The sequence below is a fragment of the Nipponia nippon genome, unplaced genomic scaffold (assembly GCF_047370975.1).
Source record: "Nipponia nippon isolate SJK-2023a ecotype South Korea unplaced genomic scaffold, ASM4737097v1 scaffold_7, whole genome shotgun sequence".
In the NCBI taxonomy this organism is placed as follows: Eukaryota; Metazoa; Chordata; class Aves; order Pelecaniformes; family Threskiornithidae; genus Nipponia; species Nipponia nippon.
In genome coordinates this window covers 30,153,249-30,179,977 of record NW_028262391.1, presented here as the reverse complement: position 1 = coordinate 30,179,977, position 26,729 = coordinate 30,153,249, and the positions used below count along the sequence as shown (strand labels likewise).

General features: G+C 48.5%; 1 protein-coding gene across 4 annotated transcripts in view; it reads right to left on the bottom strand.

The window, feature by feature from the left end:
* Window positions 1–26,671, bottom strand: part of HDLBP (high density lipoprotein binding protein) — a 41,149-nt gene extending 14,478 nt beyond the window's left edge. Inside the window, exons 1-10 of one of the 4 annotated variants that reach the window (XM_087740788.1) lie at window positions 26,535–26,671; window positions 7,190–7,257; window positions 6,530–6,642; window positions 5,483–5,637; window positions 4,710–4,925; window positions 2,825–3,031; window positions 2,138–2,353; window positions 1,064–1,270; window positions 744–851; window positions 85–189 (exon numbers count right to left, since the gene is read on the bottom strand). In XM_087740788.1, coding sequence (XP_087596914.1) covers window positions 85–189; window positions 744–851; window positions 1,064–1,270; window positions 2,138–2,353; window positions 2,825–3,031; window positions 4,710–4,925; window positions 5,483–5,637; window positions 6,530–6,605 — 1,290 coding nt within the window. In that variant the 5' untranslated portion in view covers window positions 6,606–6,642; window positions 7,190–7,257; window positions 26,535–26,671. Of the gene's footprint in view, window positions 1–84; window positions 190–743; window positions 852–1,063; window positions 1,271–2,137; window positions 2,354–2,824; window positions 3,032–4,709; window positions 4,926–5,482; window positions 5,638–6,529; window positions 6,643–7,189; window positions 7,258–8,782; window positions 8,840–10,293; window positions 10,431–11,538; window positions 11,625–26,534 lie in introns of those variants that run through there. The other 3 variants (XM_087740789.1, XM_087740790.1, XM_087740791.1) reach the window with 3 other exon arrangements.
* Between the last annotated feature and the right edge of the window lie 58 nt (window positions 26,672–26,729).

The window sequence follows — 26,729 nt, the reverse complement described above, 5'->3', positions numbered from 1 at the left end:
AATACACACCTCATAATCTCTGCTCTGTTGCCTCTTCTTCCCCCACTTTCTTCTTATGTACTGGAACTAGTAACATGAACTTACCAGATCCTTGACCATGACTTCAATCTGTTCCTGAGCCACATTCACATCTTCTGTAGGTCCTTCCAAAGTGATTTTATCCTCTCCTTCAGTGAATTCGATGTGAACCTTGAAACACAGCAATGAATCCAATAAGAATTTTCCAAGATACAAGCCAGGTCAACACTGTCAGTCAGGCCTACACCATCAATCCCTGCCACTAAAAGATGGTTTCCTTCCCACAAAGTACATGCATCATTCCCATGGTTTCAGAAGTAGGTAACTTACAACTCGGGCTATATCAATATGTCTAGAGCCCAAGGCTTTGGTGCTATCCTGGAGCCTGCAAGGGCTTTGGAGAAGTTACTCACCTAGCCTTTCTCTAGATACCATCTAACTCGGCAGGGAAAACCTCATTGAAGTCAGCATTTGCAGGTATCCTACTACATCAATTCTCAAAATAGTACCACATAAAGCTTCCTTTGAAGGGCTCAACCCATGAGAACAACATAAGATGAGTTGTGTTTGCAGCAGTAAAAGAGACGCTCCCCTTAATATTAAGATCTGTGTCATTTCCTCCCTGGTTTTACCCACGCTAGAATACATTCCTCTCTTCTACAGAGTGATCAGGACTAAACCATATTCTATATCAGAGGGTGCTAAGCTAACCAGCTCATCCATACCTTTGGCATCTGCTGAGTTATTTTGGCCAGGTTTTGTCCTTTCTTTCCAATAATGAAACGATGAAGCCAAGAGGGGGCAGAGACCGAGGAGACGGTAAAACTGTTGGCCTGAGAGACAGAAAAAGAGAAGCTGTTTGATGGGCGGACTGGAAGAGGTCTTCACAAAAATTCAGTTCCAATTCCCATGTTGCACCCTCAGTATTGACTCCTAAGCTGCATCTCTAGCAGCCTAACAGAGACCACCCCCCCTACACCTGCCAGTGCTCACGGATGTACCTTTATGGGACTTTCAAAGAAGGCCTAGCCCACCTCGTCAGTACCTTTGCATAGACTTCAGTCAATGCTTGCCCAAGCTTTTCAGGCTCGCCTCGCAGTATCACCGTCTCTGAGCTACTGTCAGTGGGTGGGATCTCGACAGAGACTCCAGTTTTCTCCAAGATCTCCTGCAGGGAATTCCCCTTGGGGCCGATGACATATTTGTGCTGGGACTTCTTCACCTCCACCGCAATGGTAGTAGTCTTCTTTTTCTGTAGGGGCAGAGGCACTGGGGCATCAATCACAAGGGGGCAGGGAAGGACAAAAGCAAAAGGAAGAGGCACAAGATGCAGTGAAATTCTGCACCCAGGGAAGAGCAAAGCAAAGGTGAGCACAGGGGTTCTGCAGTAGCCTAGCACCGTTTGGGCCCCTGCCTACAGAAAGCCTTGTGCTCAGAAATTCACAGTACAAAACTAGTATTCTGTGTCAAGCTTCCTGGGACACTACATGGAAGAGATGACATACGCACACACACACTCACTCACTCTTGCACAACAGGGCTCAATGCCCAGCTGTCCCCCAGGCAGTGCTGTAATGCAACACCATGCAGGCTACTAGGCTATAAGCTGATTATCTCTGTTGAAATCCAGACTGATACAAATACAGACCTAACCATGAAGAAAAACAGCCCAATAACCCACAACAAGGATATTCACAGCAACATTGGCTGTGGAAAATAAACTGGAGTGAAATTCACTCTTCAACAGCTTCTACTTATGTAGCAACTTTGATACTGTTAGCTGGCCACCACTGTAGACTTCACAACTCCTTCCTTAGTAGCACCTGTGTGAACAAGAGCTCTTTGTGGTCTGCTAATTCCCGTGACACAGAAAAGCGAGAAATCTGTCACCTCCTTGGTAGTATCACCCCAAGTCCCACTCCGCTGAGTGAGGCAATGGCCATATACTGCAAGGGCTGCTGAGACAGAGCTGACATGAGGAGGATGCAACAAAGTAGTACGGTTGGGCTCGATGATCTTAAGGGTCTTTTCAAACCTTAATGATTCTATGATTCTAAGAAGGGAAGTGGGCCTATGAGCAAGTAGGGGGAAGATGGGAAGCTTTATGGACCATCCATACCTTCTCCTCATAGATCTTCTTAACACGAGCCACGGCCTGGGCTAGCTGTTCCTTTTCTCCTGTGAAGACTATCTCTGTCTTGTTGACACTGGGTGGAGGAATGTTGATGCGTGTCCCTGTGTCCTGCATGAGCTCACTCACCAGCTTGTTGTAAGGGCCAGCAATGAAGGGGTGATACACTTTCTCCACATCCAGCCGCTCCACGGCACGCTTATCCTGGAAGAGCCCAGAACAGACCTCAGTGGGAACTGCCCTCCATATTAGTCTCTGCCAGATACAGCTAAGTTGCCAGTGCTGTCTTGCTTGACACTCTGGCCAAAGCACCCTTTTCAGTTTACAGGCTTGTAGATCTCCATCCCTTTCAATCTATAAATACTGCTGTTGCTGCTGCTGATTTACGATATTCACCTCTGTAATCTCCTGCCTTATCTCAACTGGCACCTAATATGGTTCACTTCAAACACGATACACGCTTCTCTGACTTCAGAGATGGGCAAAATGGAGAACCAGAAGTTGCAGAACTTGGCTGCAGTGCTCATACAGCCAGTGGCACAGTATACGTCTCCGTTCAGACTAACGTATTAGCCGCTGACTGTGGCCACGGTGGCTGCAAACATCTAATATACAATGGAGAAGCAAAATGGCTGTCCAGCTAATGCCATGAGAAAGATCACAGTACTGAAGTACCTGCTCAGCAGAGATAAGCAGGATTTCGTGTCGGGCCTTCTCAATCCCTTCTTTAGTGCCGGTGATCTTGATCTGGTTGCTGGGGTCATCCGGGCGGGGGATCTGGATTTTGGTTGCAGTTTTGAGCTCCAGGTCCTGCAGCTTCTCGCCATTCTTTCCAATGACAAAACGGTGGTGCTCCTTGGGGATGGCAACTGTCGCTGAAGCCTGCAACACAGGAACCAGGCATCTGTGAGAACACTTGCCTGCGCTGGCAGATCCACAGGAACAGAGCCAGAGAAAGCAAGTTAGCTTGCTTAGCAGTACCACTGAAGAGCAAACACAGTGCCTTCGCAGCACATTCTGTCCGAGGACTGATACTGTACCAGAACAGTTGATCTATGGTGCCTGTACACCAGGAGTCTGAAACCCACCTTTCCCTCAAAACCCTTCTGTTTGCACAGGAGCAGTACTCTGAATTAGCAAAGGCCTTTAGGCACAGACGAAGAGGTGCCGATCCTCCAGTGCAAGACACTGGAGCAGTACCAGACAGCAACTGAGATGATAGCTCATGGGTGGAGTTTATCTGAACTCTTTACATCTGCTGCCAAGGCTACAGAGAGTAAGACACAGTCTGACTCCTAGGAAACAGAAATTCAACACCAGACACCTATTCCAGCAGGCAGACAGCTAGGAGATGCTTACCACTACTAAGTGCTAAGCTGTCTTCAATGTAGGATGTGCTGCTCGTGGGACTGCTTTTAGAAGGCCTCTCTTGGAAAAGGGGTCTCAAGAGCTTCTCTCAATCTACCATTAAAGGGTTGGTTTGTAACAGGGATTCCTGACTTCCTCCCTTGTGACTGAGTTTTATTGACCTAGTAGCTTATGATTGCTACTGTGCTCTCGATCGCTGTGAATATGTAACTACTAACAGTAATTAGACACTTAAAATTCGAGCTACAATGGGGGGGGGGGGGAAGGGATCAAAAAAAAAAGAGATTACTTGGTGTGACTCTTCAACTCTGTGTCCCTGTACTGAAGCCAGCCAAGCCTAGGAGAACCTGGAATACAGACACACCTTTTCAGACCTGGGGCCAGGGCAGTAGGAGGTATATTTGAGGACAGTGGGTTATGGATCTGTGGCAGTACGACCTGAACTATTTTTTCAGATGCACGTTATGCCCCTTTCTCTTCTCTCTGGCAGGGTATGACATGCAGACTGAACAGCACTAAGCAGACATGGTATTAACTACTGCATTAACTACCTTTGACATTACACTTTAAAACACACTATGACACTTGTCTGCGATCTATCCTAACAAGAACTACCATCTTGATTATGAACTAAAGAATCTGAAGGTAAGAAATCAAAATCTAGAGGACTGAAAAGAGAAACAACTGAAACAAGAGGGCTGTGGCTCCTTACCAGTGTGACTTGAGTTACACAATCCAGAACCCTGACCTGAAGCTTTCAGCTTTTTGCAGGACTACCTCTTCTCTACTTTTCTTTCTCCCATCCCTCCACGTTCTCCTCTGAAGGACTTCAGAGAAAGCACAATCCAGTTCTCAGACACTACTAGCTTTGTGTGAGGGGCCTGCACCACCTCAGGCACCAGCACCTCAGCACAAAGTCACTGTTTGCAATTCAAGTGTTTGCAATTCAAGCATTCAGAGATTGCAGACTCCACCCTTCATGCAACACCATGGCCTGTAATTAGCTTTGAACCCTATTTTAAGCCACATTTGCATTCCAAATTGCCAATTGTGTACTTTGAAAATATATGGCAAAGCTGAATTAGTCATCTAATAGCACTTCTCTATAAGCACACACGCCCAAGGGTCTCAAAGCATTTGTGAGTCTTGAGGAAGAGCAAACATGAAGCGAGAAACAGTTAGATGCCCTCACCTGAGTCTGCAGCCGAGCGACGATCTCCTTCCGAGCCTTCATGACTGCTTCCAGCTTGCCAGAGACCATGATTGAAAGGCCCTGGTCCTTTGCGAGAGACAGCTCCAGGTGAGCTCCTGTCTTCTGCATGATGTCAAGGCAGATCTTGGCCTGCTCGCCTTCTCCAAACTGATTCATGTCCTTGTATTTCCTCTCCTCCAGTGGCACATGAAACACCTGCTCAGCCACAGGACAGATAAAAGAAGCGGACAGCAAGCAGTCAGTATGCTTTTGATTACCAATACCTCCCTCTTTTATTGCCATACAGGACTTTACTGGCATACTAAGTTCCCATGTTTGTGCAACACATCAGCCTTTCTAGTGGAGATACCAGCTGCAACCAGGAAAAGTTCAAGAGTACTGCAGCAGGCAGTCTGTCCCACACTGGGTGTCTTCCTGAAGTACGTCAGGCAGGCAACAGTGCTAAGCTATGGGGAGAATACTTTAATGGATTAGTCCTCACTACTTGCATTCTACAATCCTCTCTTCAGGCCTGGTCCAGCTATTTGTGGAACAGGGATTCAGAGCTTTTTCTGGACAGTTTTCCAGCACATCCCTCCCGTCCAGAGCAGTCCTAGCTCTCAGCTGCAGTCTCCCTCATGCCCCAGGGCTAAGTACAGCAAAGAGGCTGTCAATCTGACACACTAGGGATTTCATACTCCAGGGAAAGCTCCACTTCACCTACTTTTTGGAGGGAGGAAAAGGAGGGAGATAAGACACCCACTCCCACCAACCTGAGTGATGACAGAAGCCTTTATTGGTCGGATTTTGCTCCAGGGCCCAGCAGGTTCCTGGGCAGCTTCCAAACACGGTGCTTTCTCAGGGAGCGGAGGGAAGGCTTCCTTGTAGGTTGGAGGATCATTCTCTTCTTCGGAGTTTAAAGCTGTAACTGGGTTGAAGCAAACAGGGTAAATGAGATGCTCTCCCCACAGAAATGCCCCTATTCATAGGCAGTGCAATTGTATTTAGGCACCACTAACAAGGGAGAGCAAATGACTTGTGCATTACTACTAATCCTATTATAGTTATGCTTGTGGAGCAGCCGAGTCTGGAGCACAACTGACCACAGCACAGACTGCAGCAGATGCCATGAACAACCAGCCTTGTCTGAGCAGGCACTACGGATGCAGGAAGTGAACATGCAAGCAAATGGTGGCAGCAAACAGCACATTAGTGCCAACTTTGTCAAGACTGGCTTAATTAGGAGACAACAGGCTGAGCAGAAAGAAGTGAAAGGAACAGAGCAAGGCTGCAGGTCAGAAGGGGGTAAGACAAACATACACCCAGGAGGAAGGCAGAGAGAAGTGCTATAGTTAGGGCAGAGTCCAGGGAAAGCCTGTACCTTATGTTCGACTCAGTTGTGCACTGGGCCATGCCAAGTGGGCCACCTCGCAGCTGGAGGATGGGTGCCAAAACCCATCAGTAAGTTAGTTAAGTAAATCATAGTGACTTTCCCCAGCACCTGGCTGAGCAAAGGAAGGAAATGACAGCCCAGCACACTGATCCCATGAGGCTCTCTTGTAGCCCAGTGCCCCACTCTTGCATGTGCCCTGTCCCACGGCTGACAGCACTGCTAGCCAGAGCTCTGTGGAGATCTGAGGGTTGCCTCCTCCTGGCTCTGCACTGTGCAGCATCACCACTGTGCTGCTGTTGGCGGAAAGCCAGAGTTTGGCGGGCCACCAATCTAGGAATGGAGAACGCAACGTGTGTACACTTGTGGGGAACTGGATGCGTGGAGCAAGCTTGGGTAACAGCACAGGAGCTCAACTGTGTTTTCTCACCTTTCACCTGCTGCTGAGCCAGGCCGCTGCGGTGTTCAGCGAAGCTCTCCTGGGTCAAAACTGCCACGGAGCTCATTGTCGACTTCCCACCCACACACAATCCGGGTATGCCACTGGAAGAGACAGAGATGGCAGCACTATTACCAACACCATTCAAGATGCACAAAAGTTACTCCAGGAAGACAAAGTATGTGTTACTGAGCACTTTTGCAGTCAGCCTCTTGAAAGAGAGAGCACCTACAGTGCAGTCAGCTGCCCAGTTCTCTTGTTGAACCAGACAGGAACTCAGGGGGGATATTTCCTCACAGCACAGTAGTCACCAAAACTAGAGCTCCTCATTAAGAAGGCAGAGGATGTGCAGCCTAAGAAGGTCACTGGAAAGGGGGACACCATAAGTTGTTAAAGCATAATCTAATTAATCTATCATTTATTAATGGTGTGCAATTTTTCAGTGAGTATCCAAAGGTCTGGATAGTCAGTCCAAGACCGTTGTGGAACCCTGGAGAGAAAACACAAAGGGCCCAGGATGCTGCCTCTTCCTGAAAAAGACTTATTTAGGTGCCTGAACTCCTCCTGACTTAGGGGTACACTCAGAAAGCCACTCTGATAAGCAAGCTAAGCAACAGCAAGATCTTTTGCTCTCCCAAAATAAGAACTTACCAGCTAAATGGTCAGTAGCCAGAGAGTCCGTCCTGTAAGCTGCCCGTTTGTCAGCCTGCCAGCTTTTGCTTTAAAGAAAATAAAAGAAAAAAAAAAAAAGAGAAAAATATGTATGTGACTGCTCCAAGACAACAGGAAAACATGACACCCCCGTTACTGTAACTTTCAAAAGAGACCTCCTGTACTGTGTTTCAAACTTGCACCCTGTCCAAAATGTTCTCATACTGAGTCACACCTCACCATATTTTACCTGTCATGTTTTACTGGAGCTACAGGCCACACCACTATCTACTTAAACCTCATAGCAGGAAGCCTGCGGTAGCTACCCTTTCATCATACTGGCTACAAGAGCAGTCATCCTGTATCAGGCAAAAAATACAGTAAATTAGTAACAGATGTGCAAGATAGACATGAAATTTCAGGGTTGCAAGCAAGAGCATCAACATCTAGTCAGAAGAGACTAACAACCTGAAAACCTGCCAACAACACTGCCATCAGTCAGAAGTTAGGAATGTAGTTTAGTGGAGCTCGGGTGAATCAACACAGACGTCCTCACAAACTAAGGCAAACACTCAGGGCTATCCACACACAGGTGCTGGCCAGTCCACCTCTTCATCTTTTATTGTAATAAGATCATCCACCAGGCACTGAACTCTGTCTCCAGGCCTCAGTCTGCAACTCGGAAGAAAAAAACCCACGCTGGTTTATGTGGACTATTTTAAACGCGTACACAAGATGGAACCAGGAAAAAATATACGCTATTGGTGGGAGCTTTACATCTCCTGTCTCTGGATCTGCAGATTTACTGAAAAAGTGTTTAGGAATATAACTAAAAACATAAAAGACAGTACAGTACACACTATGCCAGATGTACAACAGTTCCCCACACCTGGAGTTCCCTCCAGTGGTTACGCATGCTTTTGCAGGGCTTGCACTCCTAAATTCCAGAGAGGTCCCTCTCCCACACAAACCCTGCAGTGCTGCTCAGACCTTCTGAACAGCAAACTCAGACACTTTTGCAGTGAACTGACAGTTGCCATTTCTGACCTCCCAATGTGCCAGAAAAGATTCCCAAAAACACAGCGTCACTGATGTGGTGTCTCACATTGCGCTTACGTTGTGACACAGTAAGGGAAGGCGACAGAGGCAGAAGGAAAGGGGGGAAGAACAAGGAGAGCAGTAACGCAACGGGGCCACACAGGCCTGATCCACACCTCGGTGAAGGCTGGAGTATTTTTCCCTACTTCAACATGCCTCTGATCTGGCACAAGGCAACACCACGTGCACCATCAAAGTAATAGATCTAATGTTGCAATTAATCCTGTAATGATCTGCTACTAGGAGGTGGCAGCTACTGGGACAGCCAGCCAGCCATGCTGTCTGAAGCACAGCTGCTGCAGCACACAGAGGCTCTGCACGGCATTTGCTGGTATACACAAGAGGGTGGCTAGTAATCTGATCTCAGAGAAATACCTGAGTTCTCCTCACTGTCCAGAGTTATGCCGTGGTGTAACACATGGTTACACGTCCATGGTACACAACCGCGCAGCTCAAGCTGCCGCAGAACCAAGAAAAGTGTTAGCGGCACAGCACCTGTCCCAGACTATTTCAGCAAGGCCTGCAGGCTCAGCCGTCGGCTCCTCCAGCCCGTTGGGTTGCTATCGAGGGTGCCACCACCTCATGGCAAGCTGCAAACAGGAACAAGGGCAGGAGTGAGAAGCATCCTAGATATCACAAGCAGCTGCCAAAGTCTGGCTAGAGCCTTGCTAACGACATGGACGTGCTTACAACTCTCATTTCTCAGGAAAGCACCACCTGGCTCATCTTGCATGTGCTCTGCTGCTTAGAGGAGGAGGGTAAGGATGAGAAGTCAGTGAATGACACCTAATATAGCGCCTGCCCAAGAGTCATGACCTCAAGGCACAGCTGCTGGTTTCACTGTGTCCACACCAGCTGCAGAGATCTTCCTTGTAGCCTCCACCTCAGAGAACAGCCAGACATTCAAAAAGAAATCTAAGGACAGCATTTATCCATATGAATTTCTGCTTTGTCACCCATACAGCAAGCTAAGAACAAATGCTCTTCGTCTCCAGTAATCCCAAACATCTGGTATATTGTAGGCCTCAGGGATTCATCTCTGGCCAAAACTGGAGGCAGCCATCAGAATGGTATTTTAAACATAATGTGGAAAACCAGCAGCTCAGGCATCGCATTTGGAGCCTACACCTCCTTGACTTCCCACTTTAGGTTTTGAAACTAAGGTTACAGCTACATCATGCTAGCGTGTGGCTGACTCGGTCAACAGGTTTTAAACTGCCTAGTTTATACACCGTCTGTAGTGCTAGCTTTGCGTGCCAAAAGAAGTTTCAGAAGTCTAGAACGCACTTAAAATAAAGAGAACGAAATAATCCAAAAAATAGCCTCCAGCAAGGGCCAGACCTAACCACACGGTTATGTATGAAGAGAAACAAAAGCAAAGTCATGAGTTACCCTGCCAATACAATCCGTACTTGTGGACAGAAATATCAGTTACGAGTTATTTAAAACTATATTGAAAAAAATATTAGCAGTTTGTTAATCGAGGTAACTAAAATCGGACGCAGCTAGGATTGCACACAGCAAGAGGGCTGAGCTGGTTGTGGCAGCCACTGTCCTCTGACAGATGCTCACACAGGGCAGGGCTATCTCGTGGCAGATGAGTGGTCATACATGAAAATACTTTCTTTCTGAAAACCAACTGGCTCTTCCAGACATTGAAGGCCCAGGCCCCTTGATTTTGGGGGGCATCACGCAGGCGGACAGCTGCTGCGTGGCGGGATGGAGTCTCTCCCTTTGCACCGGTTCCTGAAGTAGTACATCTGAGAGCGCAATGCAACTGGCGTCTTAGACACCGACAGACTTACACCTGACCTATCCATCCCCTGTATTTACTCTTCCACTAACGCCACGACCCGCCACCTTCCCCGCCGTCACCTCCTGCCCTCGGACAGGAGCTGTTCCGTGCCTGCCCAGCCGCTCACCACAGCCCAGCCAAAGAGAACGTGCACCCGCCCGCGTCCTCCCGGCCGGCGCCGAGCGGGGCAGGCCCCGGCGGTGCTTCTCACCGGTCCCGGGAGCAGGCTTCCACGGCCGCACACCGAGAGGGGCAGCCGGCCTCGGGGAGCGCCTCCCGCCTGGGGCGGGCAGCGCCGGAGCCCGCCTGGGCCCGTACCGCCACCGCGTCCCTCGGGCAGCGGCCGCCTTCCCCGGGACAACGGCACGGGCAGCGCGGCAGCGGGCACGCCACCGGGGCCAGGCGGAGAGGAGCCCCTCCGCTTCCCCTCCGCCGTGCCCGGCCGCGCCAGGCCGAGACGGGGGAGCTCCAGGGCCCGGGCCAGGCCAGGCCGGGGCGGGCGGCGCCGCCAGCGCCACCTCAGCACTGCCGGCACCGGGGGCGGGGCGGCGCGGCGGGGCGGGGCGGCGCCCTTAAAGGGCCCGGCCGGGACCCGCTGTCACCCGCGCCCCCCGCGCCGAGGTGGGGGGGATCGCGCCCCGACGCACCGCCCGTGCGGGAACCGGGCCGGGAGCACGCCGGGTGGGGGGGGTGGGCGGGCAGCGGCAGCATCAGCCCGGCGCGGCCCTCCGGGCTGCAGGCCGGGGGCGGCCGCGTCACGCAAGCGGGAGAAAGGTGCTGCGGGCCCGCTGACAGCCCCCGAGCACGGCTCCGCGGCCGCCGGGAAGCTGCCGGTGGCGGGCGCGAGGCTGGGGGGGGGGGGCACGGCCTGCCCGAGCCCGGAGTCAGCGCCTTCCCGACGGCCGCTCGCCCCTCTAGTCGCGACAGGAGCGGAGCCGCTCGGCCCCCGCCGCCGGCGCTCGGCGGGCTGATCCGGCGCTGGACGACCGCCCGCCGCCGACCGTTTTTGCTCGTAGCAGGCGCAAACCCTCCGACCGCCGGGCACGACGTGGAGCCGTCCGGACCAGCGCCGCTCCCCCTCTCCTCCCGGCGAGAAGGATCACGCCGCGCCCCGGCCCGGGCCGCCCCCTCCCCACACACCCGCGGGGCCCAGCCTCCCCATCAGCCCGGGCCGACGCCGCACGCTGGCGCGACCCGACAGCTGCTGCCGGCCCGGCACAAGCCGGGTCGGCACCGGACCCCCACCCTCCCGCCGCGGGCTGCCCCAAGCGGCTCCCGCTGGACTTTGCCCGGCCCGGCCGGCGGGAAGTTGGCCCGGAGTTTCCCGGCGGCGCCGACACGTCTGCGCCCGGGCGGGAGGAAGCGAGGCCGGGCCGGGCCGGGCCGGGCCGCGCCGCCCTCCCAGCCTCCACGTCGGCGCGGCGGCGGGGCCGCCCCCCCGTCCCCCGTGACTCACTCCGGCCGGTGCCCGCTCGCCCGCCCTGCTGGAGAACCGGAGCGCTCCTGGGAGAGCGGCGCGACGCCCGCCCCAGCGCCTATATAGGCCGGGCCGCTGCCAATCGCCGGCCCGCACGTCAGCGGGACATGCCCCTTCCCGGCGGGGCCGGCCCGCCACGCGTGCCCCGCGCCGCCGGGGGCGCCCCGCCGCCTGCCCGCCCGCCGCCGCCGAGCGGAGCAGCGGCCCGGCCCGGCCCGGCAGCCTGCGGCTCTGGCGGCGGCTCCGCTCCCTCGGCCCGGCCCGGCCCGCGGGACTTCACGGCGAGGGACGAGAGCCGCGGGTGGCTTCCAGCCGAGCCGCCACCCGCGGGAAAGCCCCTGGCCGCCTTTTCCCCGAAACAACGGATCCCCGTGCAGAAAGCGCCTCCCATCCGTAGCCCGGCGGCTCCAGGGAAGGCGAGGGCTAGAGCTGCCGCAGAACCGAGCCCGCACAGCTGGCTGGCCCCGGGAGTCAGTGCAGCTCCCCAGAGCTGAGAATTACCGACTTTGTTTGGGTGAGGCCTGATTCACGCAGGGTTAGGGAGCTGGAGTGGCTCATGAGGGCTCTGATCAGTCTTAAAACCATGTCCAACACTGGAAAGCAGCAAACACCTGGGGCTTCTGCCCCGTCCTGCAAGCAGAGAGGGACACTGAGGCTCCAGCCCCAGAAGGGCCAGTTGTTCCTCCTCCTGCACGGTCTGTGTCAAAGCAGCAGCTACCCGATGCTGAAGTTACAGACAGGAGAAGGGGCAAGGTAAGAACAAGATTAAAAAAAATATATATATACATTAAAAAAAAAAAAATCCCCCCCCGCTCCCCCAAGAGAGCCCCTCTCCTTATTCCAATCTCTAATCTGGAAACGGGGAAGAGTGAAGGAGGGGAAAGTCAAGACAGCAAGGACAATACCCTCCTTTCCTGCAGAGAGGATGTTTGTTAAGTTTGTGCAATATAGATGTTTTTAATTATTAGCCCTGCACCCTCAGGGAACTGAGGAAAAAAAGAGTCACATCAGTGTAAAAACACATGGAATTTGAACTGATTTTTGCATTAGCTCAGTCTCTGCCCATTTTCCTACACAGGATTAATTTCCCTCATCATTCATAACTTGCATTTAGTGACTGGTTTTCTCATTCATGCCCTGCTCTCTCCCAGACCCTGGCAAACTAAACGCAAGAACCTGCTTTGTGGAGCTCTGACTGCAGAAATGCGAGGTCTTTGGAATAACTGCTTTTGATTACATGCAGTAATTTTGAGAGATATTCATGTGATGTATTTATGGAAACAGGGATGGTATTTAGCCTTAGGTAAAATTATGATTACTTATTATTATTGAACAAGAGTAGGAGATTTCTCCCGTTTTCCTCTTTTAATCCTGCAGCTGGGAGGACATCATTAAAGCACTTGAACTTTTTGACACAAACAATTTATCACTGTAAATAAAAATACACTTGTAGGTGAAATCGGGAAGTACGTTAAAGGGAGGAGGAGAACGGTTGTCAGGAGTTGACACCCTGCCCAGGCACCACGATGATCCATCTCCCCCCGCCTCGGCCTCTCCTCAAAAAGTCTGGCGGTCTCTGTGAGGATGCAGGGACACTGCTCCAAGCACAGGGCTGCCGCGCAGAAAGGCAGCAACCACTGCTGCCACGTCATATACGCTCCAAGAGCTGGCTCAGGCTCCTCTGACAAAAAGCGTCTAGGCTGTGGATGCCAGCAGCACCCTGCAAGACACAGGCGAGCAAGCTGGTGCCTACCAAGACAGAGGTGGCTCATGGAAAAGCAGAGCTTCGGGGACCTGGGCAAACCACAGCACCTCCAGACGCTGGAAACTTCTGCTTCCAGGCAGCAGCTGGGAGCGCGGAGGGTTGTAATTTGGAACTTGGAGCCTAGCACTCTGAACCTCGCTCCAGCTACACAATGCTTTTCTGGTGCTTTCACTCCCTCATGTTTATCTCCCCAGCGCAAAGTAAGCATCCTCCTTTCAAAGCTCTAACTTTGCTGCATCCAATTAACTCTGGCATGGGTAAGTACTGCAATCCCCTGTGCCAGGGGACCAGAGGAGCATCACAACCCCCAGCCTAGAGCATCTCACTGAAACACCAACATCTTTGTCCCTCAACTCTATCTCATCATCTGGTTCAGCAGGGGCCCTCTGTGGGGATGTGCCACCTTGCACCTATGGGACAACCGTATGCCCCTCTCCTACTCTGGCTATGCAGTGTTGCTGCAGCCACTGGGGTTGCTAGGACATTACGGATATCTGGCTTTTATCACAGCTTCCTCTCCAGGACTGTTTAAGAGGGAATCTTCCCCGCACGTTTCTGTAGCTCTTCCTTTATTTGCAGCTGCAAGTGGTGAGAGGGAAGCCTGCCAGGCCCAGAAGTTACTGGAAGCCCTAGCACATCCATCATGTGCCACCCTCAAATAATGATTTCTGCTGAAGGAAACCTGTCACAGGCTGTTTTCCTTAGAGGAAGATCTTCCATGGGGGAAGAGGGTAGTGGGGGTGGAGAGCTCACCTTTCCTCCCACATTCAGTAAGTACAGAAGTGTCCCATGCATGGACAAAAGCACATTTTGAGGATGCTAGGAGGCCTATTTCAACCTGCCACTCCTCCTGTCACCATAACATTGACCATCAGCGTCCCACTCCATCCCTCTTCCCCAAGAAGGCAATGGGGTGGGGGCAGAGAGAGGCCTGCAGGGGCTGCTTGGTGCCCGTTCTGTCCACTTGCCCACAAGTGCAATCTCACATCAGGGAGGAGGAAGAAGGAAAAAAAAGATGCCTGTCATGAAGATGTGTGTAAAATGTCTCCTCTTGAAGCCAGGCGTAGGAATTTTTGACAGCTGAGGGGAAAGGAGACAGAAGCAGCTACCCAACCCCAAACACTAACCTGCCCTTCTCCCTCTAGCATCCCATATTTTGGCAACATTATGACAGACCCTGGTTGCATGACGTGTGAGAACAACTGAAAAGGAAGCCCCCCAAAAAGAGCACTGATGTGTGATAGAAAGGGTAAAGGCTTGGGCAATACGCAGTTTCCATGGCTTAGAAGATTGGCAGCTTGCATCACCAATCTGAGGGAGGACACAGAAATGGGACCAGCAAAAATATGAAACACACGCAGAGATAAAACTAACACTGAGTAAGTTCGGGATTTGGTGTTTTGGAACACATGTTCACCAGTGAGAAAGTAAAGGTTGAGGAGTTAAGCTTTCCATAATCATACCACCCCAGGACTCTTGGGGAAGGGAGAGGAAACTTTCAGCTCCTTAAACCACTGGAGCAAAGGCCACAAAAAGGTTGGTCTTTCCTGGCACATTCACCCTCAGCTGAGCTAGGATTTTGCAAAGGATTTCTTCTAGCCTGTTCTTATTTTCTGTTGTTATAAGAGATCCCTATTTTTCCTGCCAGAAACTGCAAGCCTTATTTGGAAAGCAACCCAAGTATGCTCCAAAGAGTGTGTGCTGTGACTTTATTTCCTGTTAAATATAACTCCATATTTCTAAAACTGTACAAATAAGCACCCTTTTTGTACTTTGGGTGCTTATCCCACACACTGAAGTCAGAGAACACCACAAAAGAACTGCCCCTGAAGTACCCATTTCAGCACATCCCTCACCAGTGGCATGAAGAGAAAAGGGGTGGGGGAATACTTTGGATCATACTAGAAAAAGAAGCGGAAGAAGATTCAAGACCCAGGGCACTTGTATGCCAGAGAGTACTTGGGTTCTCAGCCAAAGCAAGCACAATATGCCTCTCAGCTCTAAAGCTATCGCTACGGCTTGCCATGGGATCTTCCAATAGAATGTTTTTATTTCTACAGGAAAACCCCTATTAAATTGAAATTAAGGGTCAAATTATCCTTCTGCTAAGATCTGCAGATCCTTCTGCTAAGAGAATGAAAAAAGTTTCATCATAAAAAAATGACTGAATGTGAGTCTGTGTTGCTTATGTCTCCGTGACTTTGAGACCAGATTTTCTGTATTTGCCACAAGGAAGGAAACTTCCAGGGATGTGCAAGTCAGGCACCTCTCTTCCCCGTTCACACATCTACTAGGAATAAATGATTCTGTAGGCTAAATTCTGCCCCTTGGCTGTACTTAATGCAAGCCCACCATCTTCAGAGGCCCACTGTAAATACCCAAGTAGAGAACTGCTGGTAGAAAGAGAAAAGTCTACCCAAGCCTATACACTAATCCCAACTCCAACCATTTAGTCACATTGTGAAGAAGGGAGGGAAGTGAAAGGAAGATGAGCGACTGCATGCGTTTGTCTCACACGAGACCTAGGTGGTATAAATAAGGGGTCCCAGGGGAGTGCAACACCACTTGCCTTTCTCCTGGTAAACCTACATGGTTTATCGAGGACAATTCTCTTGCACAAGCAGAAGAGCTGACCAGACATTGAAGAAAGGTGACTAACCTCAGCAGGCCTCTCAGGCCAAATGGTTGTTTAAAAGAATTATTTATTTCCTGGGCACCCTGACAATAAAATTATGCAACTGTCAGCTAGCAAGCAATATATACACTGCCCTTCCTAGACTATCACAGGGTGCTCTATAAAAAAGGGCAAGCAAAATAGGTAGGAAGAACAGGAGCAACTTACTGGTGTGGACAGAGTTCTAGTGTGAACAAGCAGCTTCAAGCCCTCTGACTGCAGAGAGAGGAAAAGCTGCTAGTTAAAGCGTAGATATGCATGTTTTACACAGGGACTCTGTAAGAAAACTAGATTTACTGGTTAATGTAGACAAACCAGTTAAGAGACTCGAGCTCTACTCTTAGTTTTGCTGCTGATTTGCTGAATTGACTGGCAAAATTCTCTCAGTTGCCCTGGCTGTGCACATACAGCGGTCTTGGTTTACTCTGTGGACTCATTATTTCATTTCAGGTTGTTCAGAACGCTGTGATCCTTGGATGCCAGGTGCTATGACAAAAACAAATGCCATTTCAGAGATGAGGAAGAAAGTCAATGGACAGTTTAATAAAATCAATCCAAAAGCAAAACAAAAGGAAGCCACAGAGGACAGGTCAGAGTCCGTCCTTCCACTTACACTGGGAGAGAAATCTGATTATTTAACATGAACTTGGCTTTCAGGAGAAGTTAGGATTTCAAATAATCAAGATAAAATGGAATAGATAAAATGGAATGAGATGAAAACAGAAGTAATATATTCAGACCAAGAATGACTGAGGTGAATTTCCCACCTGTATTTCGGAGATGGCAAATTTAGGAATGGAAAAGGTTGTCAAAGTAGAAGCAAGTTTCAGGTTCTTGGCCTTGGGGAGCCTTTGAAGAGGAATACTTTTTAAATATGAGGGACTAAGTGAAATAAAGTATCTTCCTGTGCTGTTCTGTAGAACAGGAATCATATTTTTGCTGGTCCCATTTCTGTTGTTCTGTTTCACAGTAAAGCAAAACACTGACTTGACTCAAGAATGGGAAAAGAGATTCAGAAAACAAAGATTCCCAATATATTGCCTGGAAAGTGGCAATAGCACAGAGTAGCAGAAGTGAAAGAAATCACAGAAATTCAGGACAACTGACAACAGGCTGGAGGTCCAAGTCTCTGGGGTCTCTAGTCCAACCTCCTGCTCAAAGCAGGGTCGGACCAGGGCGCTCAGGGCTTTCTTCAGTCAGGTCTTGAAAACCTTCAAAGCTGCACAAACTTTCTGGGCAACCTATTCCAATACCTGACTATCGTAAAGTGAAAATGGTTTCTTACTTGCAGTCAGAACCTTCAATTTCAATTTTGGCTCTTTATGCTGATCTGAACTTGCTTTTTAATTTAAATTACCACCACACTGTATGCTCATCATGCACAGGTGCTTTCATAGTGGTGCTGCAGCACTGTTCTCTGTTCAACCAGCACTTCAGAAGAAAAAAAAAAAATCTTCCACAAATAATTAGCTGAGAGCTACTTCCCAAAGCCTGCTTATATACTTGCAGTTAAATACCACAGTTACCCAAGAAGTGAGGATTGCAGAGATAGTGTGTGCTTTGTTCTGCAGTATTTCCTTTCTGTTCTTCAAAAGGAAACTTTCACTTCACCCTCCTTTGGCTACTGGTTGGAGTTCTTTTGTTTACCTTTTCAGCGTCTCTTGTTCCCTCTCCCTTGGCAATTGCAATGTAAAATGAACACGTGGCAATTTTTTTTTTTTTTTTTTTTAAGAGATGTTGCCAGAAGCTCTCAGGCACTACATATCACGTAGCTTGGAAAGGCAAGGAATTTGCAAGCCCTTAACTTACCCTTTTTTGCATTAACTGTCATATATTTAGAAAACTCAAAGCTCACCATGCCTTAGATTGAACGTGTCACCACAGTCCCGAAGACTGTCCTACAGGTACTCTTAGGCTGCCATTTTGCAGGGCAGAATTTAAGGACCTGCTTATGGCAGTTTATAAAGATGACAACCACTTCTTTTCACAGAGACTCAATTAGGTAAATATATGCAGCAAATGAAAAATTTAAAAAAAAAATAAGAAAAGTGGCAAACTGAGACACTCAAGTGACATTTTTCAGGGGGCCAGGGGGACAATTTGCAACTTAAGCATGGAAACTGTAAATAGACATTTATTTTTATCTGGTTTTGTTTTGTTGTTTGGTTTTTTTTTTTTTTAATCTTGCTTAGCTACTTTGATTCTAGATATTGTACAGAAAAACCTAAGCAAGGTTGTTCATGGCTCCTTAAAAGATTTTAAAGATTCCTTTGTTACTAATGTTTATTGGATAATGAAGACTTCAGAGTATGCCAGAGCTCCGTTTTTATAAACTTTCTATGTGCTCTGGTATGTTTTCCTCAGAGTTCCAGTTCCCCAAGTCACATGGCTTCACAAGACTCTCCAATTTTGTAATTTTTTTTTTTATTTCTATCTTTCAGTTACAACAAGCAGTTGGAAAATATAACCCAGAAAAGTTAGCATTATTGTGACACACAGAAACCTCAAAAGAATAAAATAATTAAACTTGTGGGGAGGGTAATGCTTTGTTTGGAGAGGGAAGGAACAATTTAAAATACAAAAAAAAAAATTCTTCAGTTTGGCAACAATTCCTCTGAAAAGGCATTAAAGTAAATATCTGATTCCAACTACCACTTTTTAAAAGCAATGATAGGACCCTCGCTATTTAAGCGCAGCCCTCCTTTTGTCCTATTCATAGCACATGCAACAGGGCCTCAACATATCCACAGACAAGCACTAATTCCTAATCTCTACTAGGCCAAGCAAAAGGCTCTTCATGTGTTAGACAGAATTACATCACGGTGATCTAAACTGACAGTGAAAAAACCAGACAGCCTTCTCTTCCAAATCTGCAAGGCCACTCTAAGCTTGCTATGAAAGAAGAGAGAGAGAGAGAGAGAAATAGTGGGAACTCAGAGTAAAACTATTTCCACTAATTGTTACAAATAATATTATTTTATGCTTAAAACCTCTTTTCATAACTGAATAATTTCCAGTCCCACCCTGCTCATCTTTGGGCTGAACTAGAAGGGTACATGTGCCATTTTAGGTACAAATTTTTTGCTTTGGTACCTCATGCTATACAGTTCTCCACCCACACATTGTTATTGTCTTTTGGATTAACAGAATAGCGCCCTGAGCAATATGAGTTTTCAAATAAAATAGAAGGGTTAACATTTCTTAAATTTCCAAGAACTTCTAAACTTCTTTAAATACTCATTGCTTGCTCTCATTTTTAGCCACAACTCTGCTGCAATCAACAGAGCCATCAACTCACTGTTTTAATTTCATGAAACCATTTACAAGAGCAGGTGCAGAACTTTAAGTTTCCTCAATGCTATTTAACCAGCTCTGCTTTTAAGCAAGTCACATATCTACAGCTTGCTATTCTCCAGAGATTCCAAGGGTCCTAGTAAGACCATGTGCCTAAATCCCAGCAGGCTATACCAACTGCTGAAGTACTCATTTTGAAAACAAAAGCACGACAGGCCAACCATAACATATTCCCATCCCTACTCTCACCCTGCCTGCTCTGTGAGTTGTTCTTCTCAGCCTTCCTTTCAACTGCTCCGACACAGGTTTACCTTCAGCTTTATCACTTGAACAGAGATAACAGCAAACTTACTTTCTACTGTGCAATGGAAACAGTCGGGGCCTGGTTTGCAAAGAGCAGAGCCCCGCTCCCCGCACTAGGAAGGGCAGGGGAGGTCCGACAGCCCACACAGTCTCCAGTGCCCACTGGAGAGACACAAACACCTCCGACTCCTCACCCAAGGCTGCAGCTGGGGCAAGCAGCAACAAGTCCATTTCGATTGCTCCTGGCCTCCTGCCCCACTGGGGCTTTCTCTGGCTTTGCCTCTGTCCCTTCCAGTGGGGAAATCTTCCTTGCATCAACTCTGACCCTTACTCTCTTCCTTTTGCCTAACTCGACCCATGTATCCATCCCATGCCCAATGTCCATGTTCCAGCCACACAGCCTGGCCTAGGCTTTGTCACTCATCTTTGGCAAATACCCAGTTTATTTTGTGAAATATCCAGTTTAATTCTCAGTGCCAGAAACACAGGGATAGACAGAAACACAGGGATAGACAGAAACAACAGGAAGAGAACCAGCAAGTGGTACTACTGCAGGTGGTATCACCTGAATTGAGCAACGGACGTCAGTGTTCAGCGTTCCTCTAAAAAAAAAAAAAAAAGTCTTTACTGATTTTTTTCAGACAATCCACTGCAAAACCTTTGAAATACCAGTCAACCAAAACTAGTGGGGCTGGGGGAAAAGGGACAGGGGAGGGATACCCATGCTACATGCCAATACTCTAAACCAAGCCTGACATTTGAATTATGCAAGAAGATTATTCCAGTTATCCAATCCCTGACGAAAAATATGCCAGAGATTAGCTTTACGAAAGCTAGCCATACCTGCCTCCTTATATTTATTGTGAGATATGACACCGGTAACCTTCCTTCAAAACCAGAGACCTGATATGTACAGGTCAGACAGCACTTTGACAGGCTTTGACAGAGACCCAAACAAGCAATTGTCAGCTTAATAACACAGGGACAAGGCTGGGTCCTGCCACCTCCAAACTGAATAGTCAAAAGACTACAGGGTTCCAAGTCTTTCCTCCTTAAAATCCAGGTAGTTGCTGGGATACCAGACTACTAAATGCATAGCTACAGCACACGAGTATCAGCTGTCGTGATATTAGCACTCGCTTCCAGAAATTTTCAATTACAGATATTTCCTGTGCAGGTAAAAGGTATGGTGTACACACAAGTTATATGTGTGGATGCTTTTACCAGAATCACCCTGATTTGTGACATAAGTTTATATGCAAGTCACTTGTGGAATTGTTTGTTGGTTTTGGTTTGTTTGTTTGTTTGTTTGTGTGTTTCTTTTCTTTTCTTCTGTTAATGTGAAATAAATCTATCAATTCCATCCCCAAACTTTTCCCAAATGGTTCTTTCTCATCAGTGAAAAATCTTTAGAAAAGATGACAAAACTGTTGCTGGAAAACAGTTCCAGGCACTGTGTTGCTGAGTGTAAGAGATTCTGGTACTACTTCCATTTTGCATCAACAAGTAAATCCATTTTACTTTACAATTAAATTAAACAGTGTCATTGAAGGGAGGTCGCATGAATATTACTGTGCTATTCAATCCTCTCAAAGGCAAAACTTGTCCTGTGAATCATCATTTCCTGGTGTCTTACAGCTACTGAACCAATCCCTTTGCTTCTTCCAGTGCTGTTTTTCCATTGAAGTTAAACTCATTATGATTTCCTCTAATCGAGCCTTTTGTGGTCCATCTTTTCTCTCAGGTTTCTCCCTTTTTTCTGCCAGCTGCTTTGCAAGCACCTCTTTTGTGACCCTAGCGGGACATAGCTCCTTGCCTCAACCCCTGCTCCTCACAAAAGAGTGACATGCTTCCGTCGCTGCCTCAGCAACACAGCCAGCTCCTGTGGTACGGGCAGCTGTGGCCAAGGTCAGCCCTCTGCACCCGCACAGCTGCTGGACCAAGACCGCCCTGCTCCACCTGCCTGCTCCTTGGGCTCCGCTCAGGAACCTGCTCCTGGCACCGGGGCCATGTGCTGCTCCTGCTGGGACCAGAGGTTTCCTCTCAAGTCCACCAATTGCCAAAAGTGCAATTAAAGAGACTTCACTGAGGCGAGAGCATTGCTAGGACAGTAAGTATAATATCAAGCTTTTCTCCCCTCTCCAAATACCACTACCATTTGGCTTTATTTAGAGCAGTAAGAAGAAATCCAGCTGGCTTTCTTATATACAACCAGGTACGTAAATGCACACCCCCTGCCTTCTTTGCAGAAGCTGCTTATTTAGCTCTCCCCAAAACACAGGAACGCACAGACACAAAACAAAGTTACAGTACACTGAGATTGAACCAAATGGTTTTTTTGAATCAGCTGAAGTCAAGAAATTAGCACTGCGAGGTATAAATGTACCGAAGTTATTTACATGCTAATATCACTAGCAATAATTTGCAAAACATGAGTAGATATGTTCAAAGCTTGAAAGATCTACCAGATGCAAGATTCAATAAAATTGAACCAGTCGTGAGAGACAGGTGATGTCAACCAGCAAGTTCAAAGAAAAGTATCTGTATTATATGATACCTGCTAGAAAGGATACTCATATTTCTGTGAGACTGCTGGGAAAATACCAGAGTTTGTATAGGTAGAAACACCTTTAGATCACATAAACAATGGAAAAAAGAACTGCTTTGTCTTTAACATACATAAGTCTCATAAGAAACAAAATAAACCTAGAACACTCATCACAGCCTGACTACCTTTCCTTGTCAGAATTAAAACCTTAAACACATAAATCTTCTAGCAACCCAGAGTCTTCTATACACATAAAATATTCTAAATAAAGAAGCTTTTCCCCCTGCTTTGGCTAGAACTTTTCCTCCTTGTTTATTGATACATCTTTTTTCAACCCGACTCCCTGATTCTCTTCCACTGAAGTCACACCATGAGAACTATGGGGCAACATGAGTTCACAGAAGGAAGATGGGGGAAAAAGGTCACTAGAATTATTAGGCATGCAGGACTTCTCCATTTAAGATGTAATGTAAATCACAAGATTTTAATAGCAGATTTTTAGGACATAAACAGTCTTTCTTTTAAAGCTAAAGGACAGCTAAATATAAAGCCACATGCTGAATTCTCTCATGTATAATTCCACACCCAGAATAAGCCTGTAACCCAAAATTATTCATCTAGAACTAGGAATTTCTAAAAGGAAAAGAGCTCTTGAAACAAGCCCTGAACTTGGGACACTAGACTCTTGCCTTAATTACCAGTCTAGCATGAGCACCTGGGATCTGGGATCCAGAGACCAGCTCTAGGTGTCTCTTGAGCTCCTCCGCAATCCCCCCCCAAATAGGCCCTACTGACCAGGACCCTCCCTCCCACTCCAAACGCAGTCTCACGGCCCACAATAAATACCACAGCCTCCTGGTGACACGGACTCTGCTTGGAATAGCTTTGAGATCAAAGCCCCAGAAAAAACAATAAGCAAAACAAAAACCACCAGCAAACCCCACCACACTACACAGTATGATCTAATGCTCTCTTCTTTCAAGGTTAGGGTAATTAGGAAGAAGAACAGAGGCCTAATCTTGCAGCTGGGTTTTACTTCCCTATCTCTTCTTTATCTGTTTTCATATTTTAATGTAAATAACACCTACTTCATTCTTGCACAGACCCATGTTGCAAAAGTTTTACAGGCTCTGGGCCTCTCAGTAACATGCTCTTCGACAAGTTAGACTCGTTACATCCTGGGTTAACATGCCTTTCTCAGCCCACTTTAAAAACCCCTGTTGCAACTTCTTCAGCAGTGCATTTCTTTGTCAAGATTATAGCAGCATTTCCATAAGGGTAGTGCTACAGAGAGGAAACTATTATTGTGCTTGATTCACAGGGCTTGTATTTCTTGTTACGGTGTCTTGCCAGGCTATGCCTGGGTGCCCACTCCAGCTAAGGATGAGATTGACTCATCTGTAACTTCTCTCTTTCTGGTGGCAAGGAAAGTGTGAAGGCAGTGTCCAGACTCTGTCTTTACTGCTTGCCAGTTTCAAAACACCCATGAGGACACTTGCCAGAGTCTTGCGATTTTGCTTTAAGGCTTATTTTATAAGCTCTGCACAGTATAGGCCCGAGGATTTCCTTCTGTAGAATTCTTGAACACAAAAAAAAGTTGAACCATTGTTGAGTGACCTTTTTTTTTAAAGGGAAATGACATTTTCACATAAATCTGATATTCTACCGAAACGCACAGCTCAAATTGTCAGACACTCTCCCAGTCATGGTGAATCAACTTTTTCAACCACACCCCCGCATTCAGTTTGAACACTCTAGACCCGTCTCAGTGCCACTGCTGACTACTCTAACCATCTGACCAGTAGTGACCTGGGTGAATTACCTGAATTCTCACAGTAGCACAATCCTAAGTACATAAGTACCAGCTTAACATGCTTCTGTATGCAAAGGGAAGAGTACGTTTTGGGAAAGGCGGTATCAGCTGAAATATTGTAACCAATAAAACATCCCAATTTTCTTTGAAAAGGTGTGAACTGCACAGGCTGGCTTGTCTGGGATGGCTCTCCACACTGATAATAGCTACGAAATCCAAGGTTACAGATCTCTCTTCTAATAGACCATACTGTCTTCAGAAGCAGCTTAATGTGAACTGGAAAAAAAGACTAGCTACTTGACTAAGAACAACTGCCCTTATTCTACCAAAAGTAAGTTACTATCCTTGCCATTATGCTATATAGCATAATGACAATGTTATGATCCAATTCCAGATCAAGAGGAAATCTCTTCCCTTTGCCCCCACCTCTTCCTTGATCATCCCGCTCTAGAGAAGTGACACCAATGAAAAAGTAGGGAACATAAGAACCTTTAACACAATAACCTTTAACACACAAGAAGTAGTGTCATAATTTTTTCACCTTTTCAGGCAGAATTGGGGGAGAGGAAGAAAAGAAGACAACAAGAAACCAGCTTAACTTGCAATGAAGGAGGAGACAGGAGTATGTGTCACACTATCAGGAGTGAAACACTGGAAAAATTTATATAGGACAAACACAGAGCAATCTTTCTTAACCACTTCTTAGAAGCCACTTAGAAAACTGTCTTTTGAGAATGATCTAGGCTTACCATATCTTGCCACAGTGGCAAAGCTCACACTAGACGGTTACACTGCCTCTTCCACTCTACATTTACAGGCCTTCAGATATTGTTACCTCTGCATCTAGTGAGAGCTTTTCCTGTGCCTGTCATTCTGGTCTGTGAAAAACTATACTGTGGACTTTTTTGGAAGGAAAAGGTTGAGGGTTTTTTGTGGCTTGAGTATGTGGGTGGCCCTGCCTATGACTTGGGCCATGCTGCATGAAAATTCACGTACCGACAGGAAGAAGTTTTTTCTAACAGCTTAAATCTAAGCAGGCAAAGGGTTGGAGATACAGAGTTTTAGCAGACACAGAGCTACAAATTACATTACTGCTTCCTTTCCTGCCTTGCCTCTGATGTACGTTCCTGTACCAGAGGGAGGTATATCCAATCCACCTACGAAACGATACCTGAAACACCACTTTCCAGTCTAGTTTGGGAGGGAAAAAAAGAGAAAGCTGTTATACTATCTGTTAAATTGTCTTCTAACTGAAAACAATTGTGTAGCAGAGACTAAATCATCAGGCAGCAGCTTCCCTTGACTTACTAAACAGAAAACTGGCAATAAAGCAAGACAGCACATATCACTGTGCAGAATTTTCTCTGTCATTACACAACAGCATAGGAAAAGAACTGAATCCTTCCAACTCCTTGGGACTGTGAATGTCTCTAATTTTCATTTCCCAGCCACAGAGTTGTGAATTTGGATTCAAATTCTAAACTAGAGCTGTGAATTCGAGGTCCTTGGCTCATCTCATCAGTTACGAGTGAACTGCTGTTGGTATTACTAACATTCCCAGCATGGCCTGCTCTCTTGCGTCTTGCCTTTCAGTGGAAGGAATTGCTCTTGTCAGTTGGGAATCCTTCCTACTGTTCGGGGAAGGCCAGCGCAGGAAGCGCAACTTATCACGTGTCAAGCCACTTTACTTAGCTATAGCCAAGCTGGGCCCAAGGATCATGAACACCCCGCACTTAACCTTCTTCAGTTCTGCTCAACTGCTGGATCACCCTGTTCTATAAATAACCTACAACAAAACCATACTACGGGACTAGAATGCAGTTCAGTAAAGAGGCAGAGTTTCCCCTCTGTCACACAGAGGTGGGCTGGCTCTACCTGAAGAGCCACAGGCAAGGCAGAAACCCGTCTCCAGAGCAGCCCGTGACCGGAGCCCCAGCTTTCAGGCCCACCAGCTGTGCAATAGGAGACTGTTACACTCAAGCTCAAACTCTCAGAGCCCGAAGCAGACCGGGCCGCGGGACATCGGCCAAGGTGGGGGGGAAGGGGACCGCAGCCGTGCTGTCATCCCCATCCCCTCAGGGGCGGCCCGGGATCACCCCCGGCTGACTCGCGGGGCGGAGGGCGGCCGCCGCAGGGAGGGGAAGCGGGGCATGACTCATGTGTTTTGTCCGCTCCCTGGGCTGGCACCGGGGCGCTCCCCGCCGCCGCCGCAGCGCGGGGCGGCCGCCGCCAGAGAGACGGCGGCGGGGGAGGCCGGGGAAGGGCGCTCCTCTGCGCATCGCCCCCGGCTCGGGGGGGGGGGGGGGGGGGGGGGGGCCCCGGCGGCACGGGGCCCCCCCCGCGCCAATCGGAAAGGCCGAGACCATAGAGCGGAGCCGGGCGCTCGCTAGACATTCCGCCCGCGGAGCCCGTCTCTCTGCTGCCGCCATCTTGTTGGGAGGCAGCGGAACCCGCCCGGCCGCAGAGCCGAGCCCGGGCCCGGGCCCGCGCCCTCGTCCCGCTTACCTGAGGCGCTCCCCACCCCACCCCCGTCGCCCTCCCGCGCGGCCGGCGCCACCGGGCGCGGGGCCGGCTTTACCTCTAGTAGGCCCGCAGCGAAGCCTATGCTGGGTACGAGGCCGAGGGGCCGGCCGCCATCTTGGTAAAGAAGAGGGATGTGCGTGACCTACCAACATATGGGTGGTCCCTCCCCCACGTACCCTTGGCCGGCAGGTTGCTATGGGAATGGGGCGGGCGCATGCGCGCTGGGCCCTGCGCCGCGCCTCCCGGCACG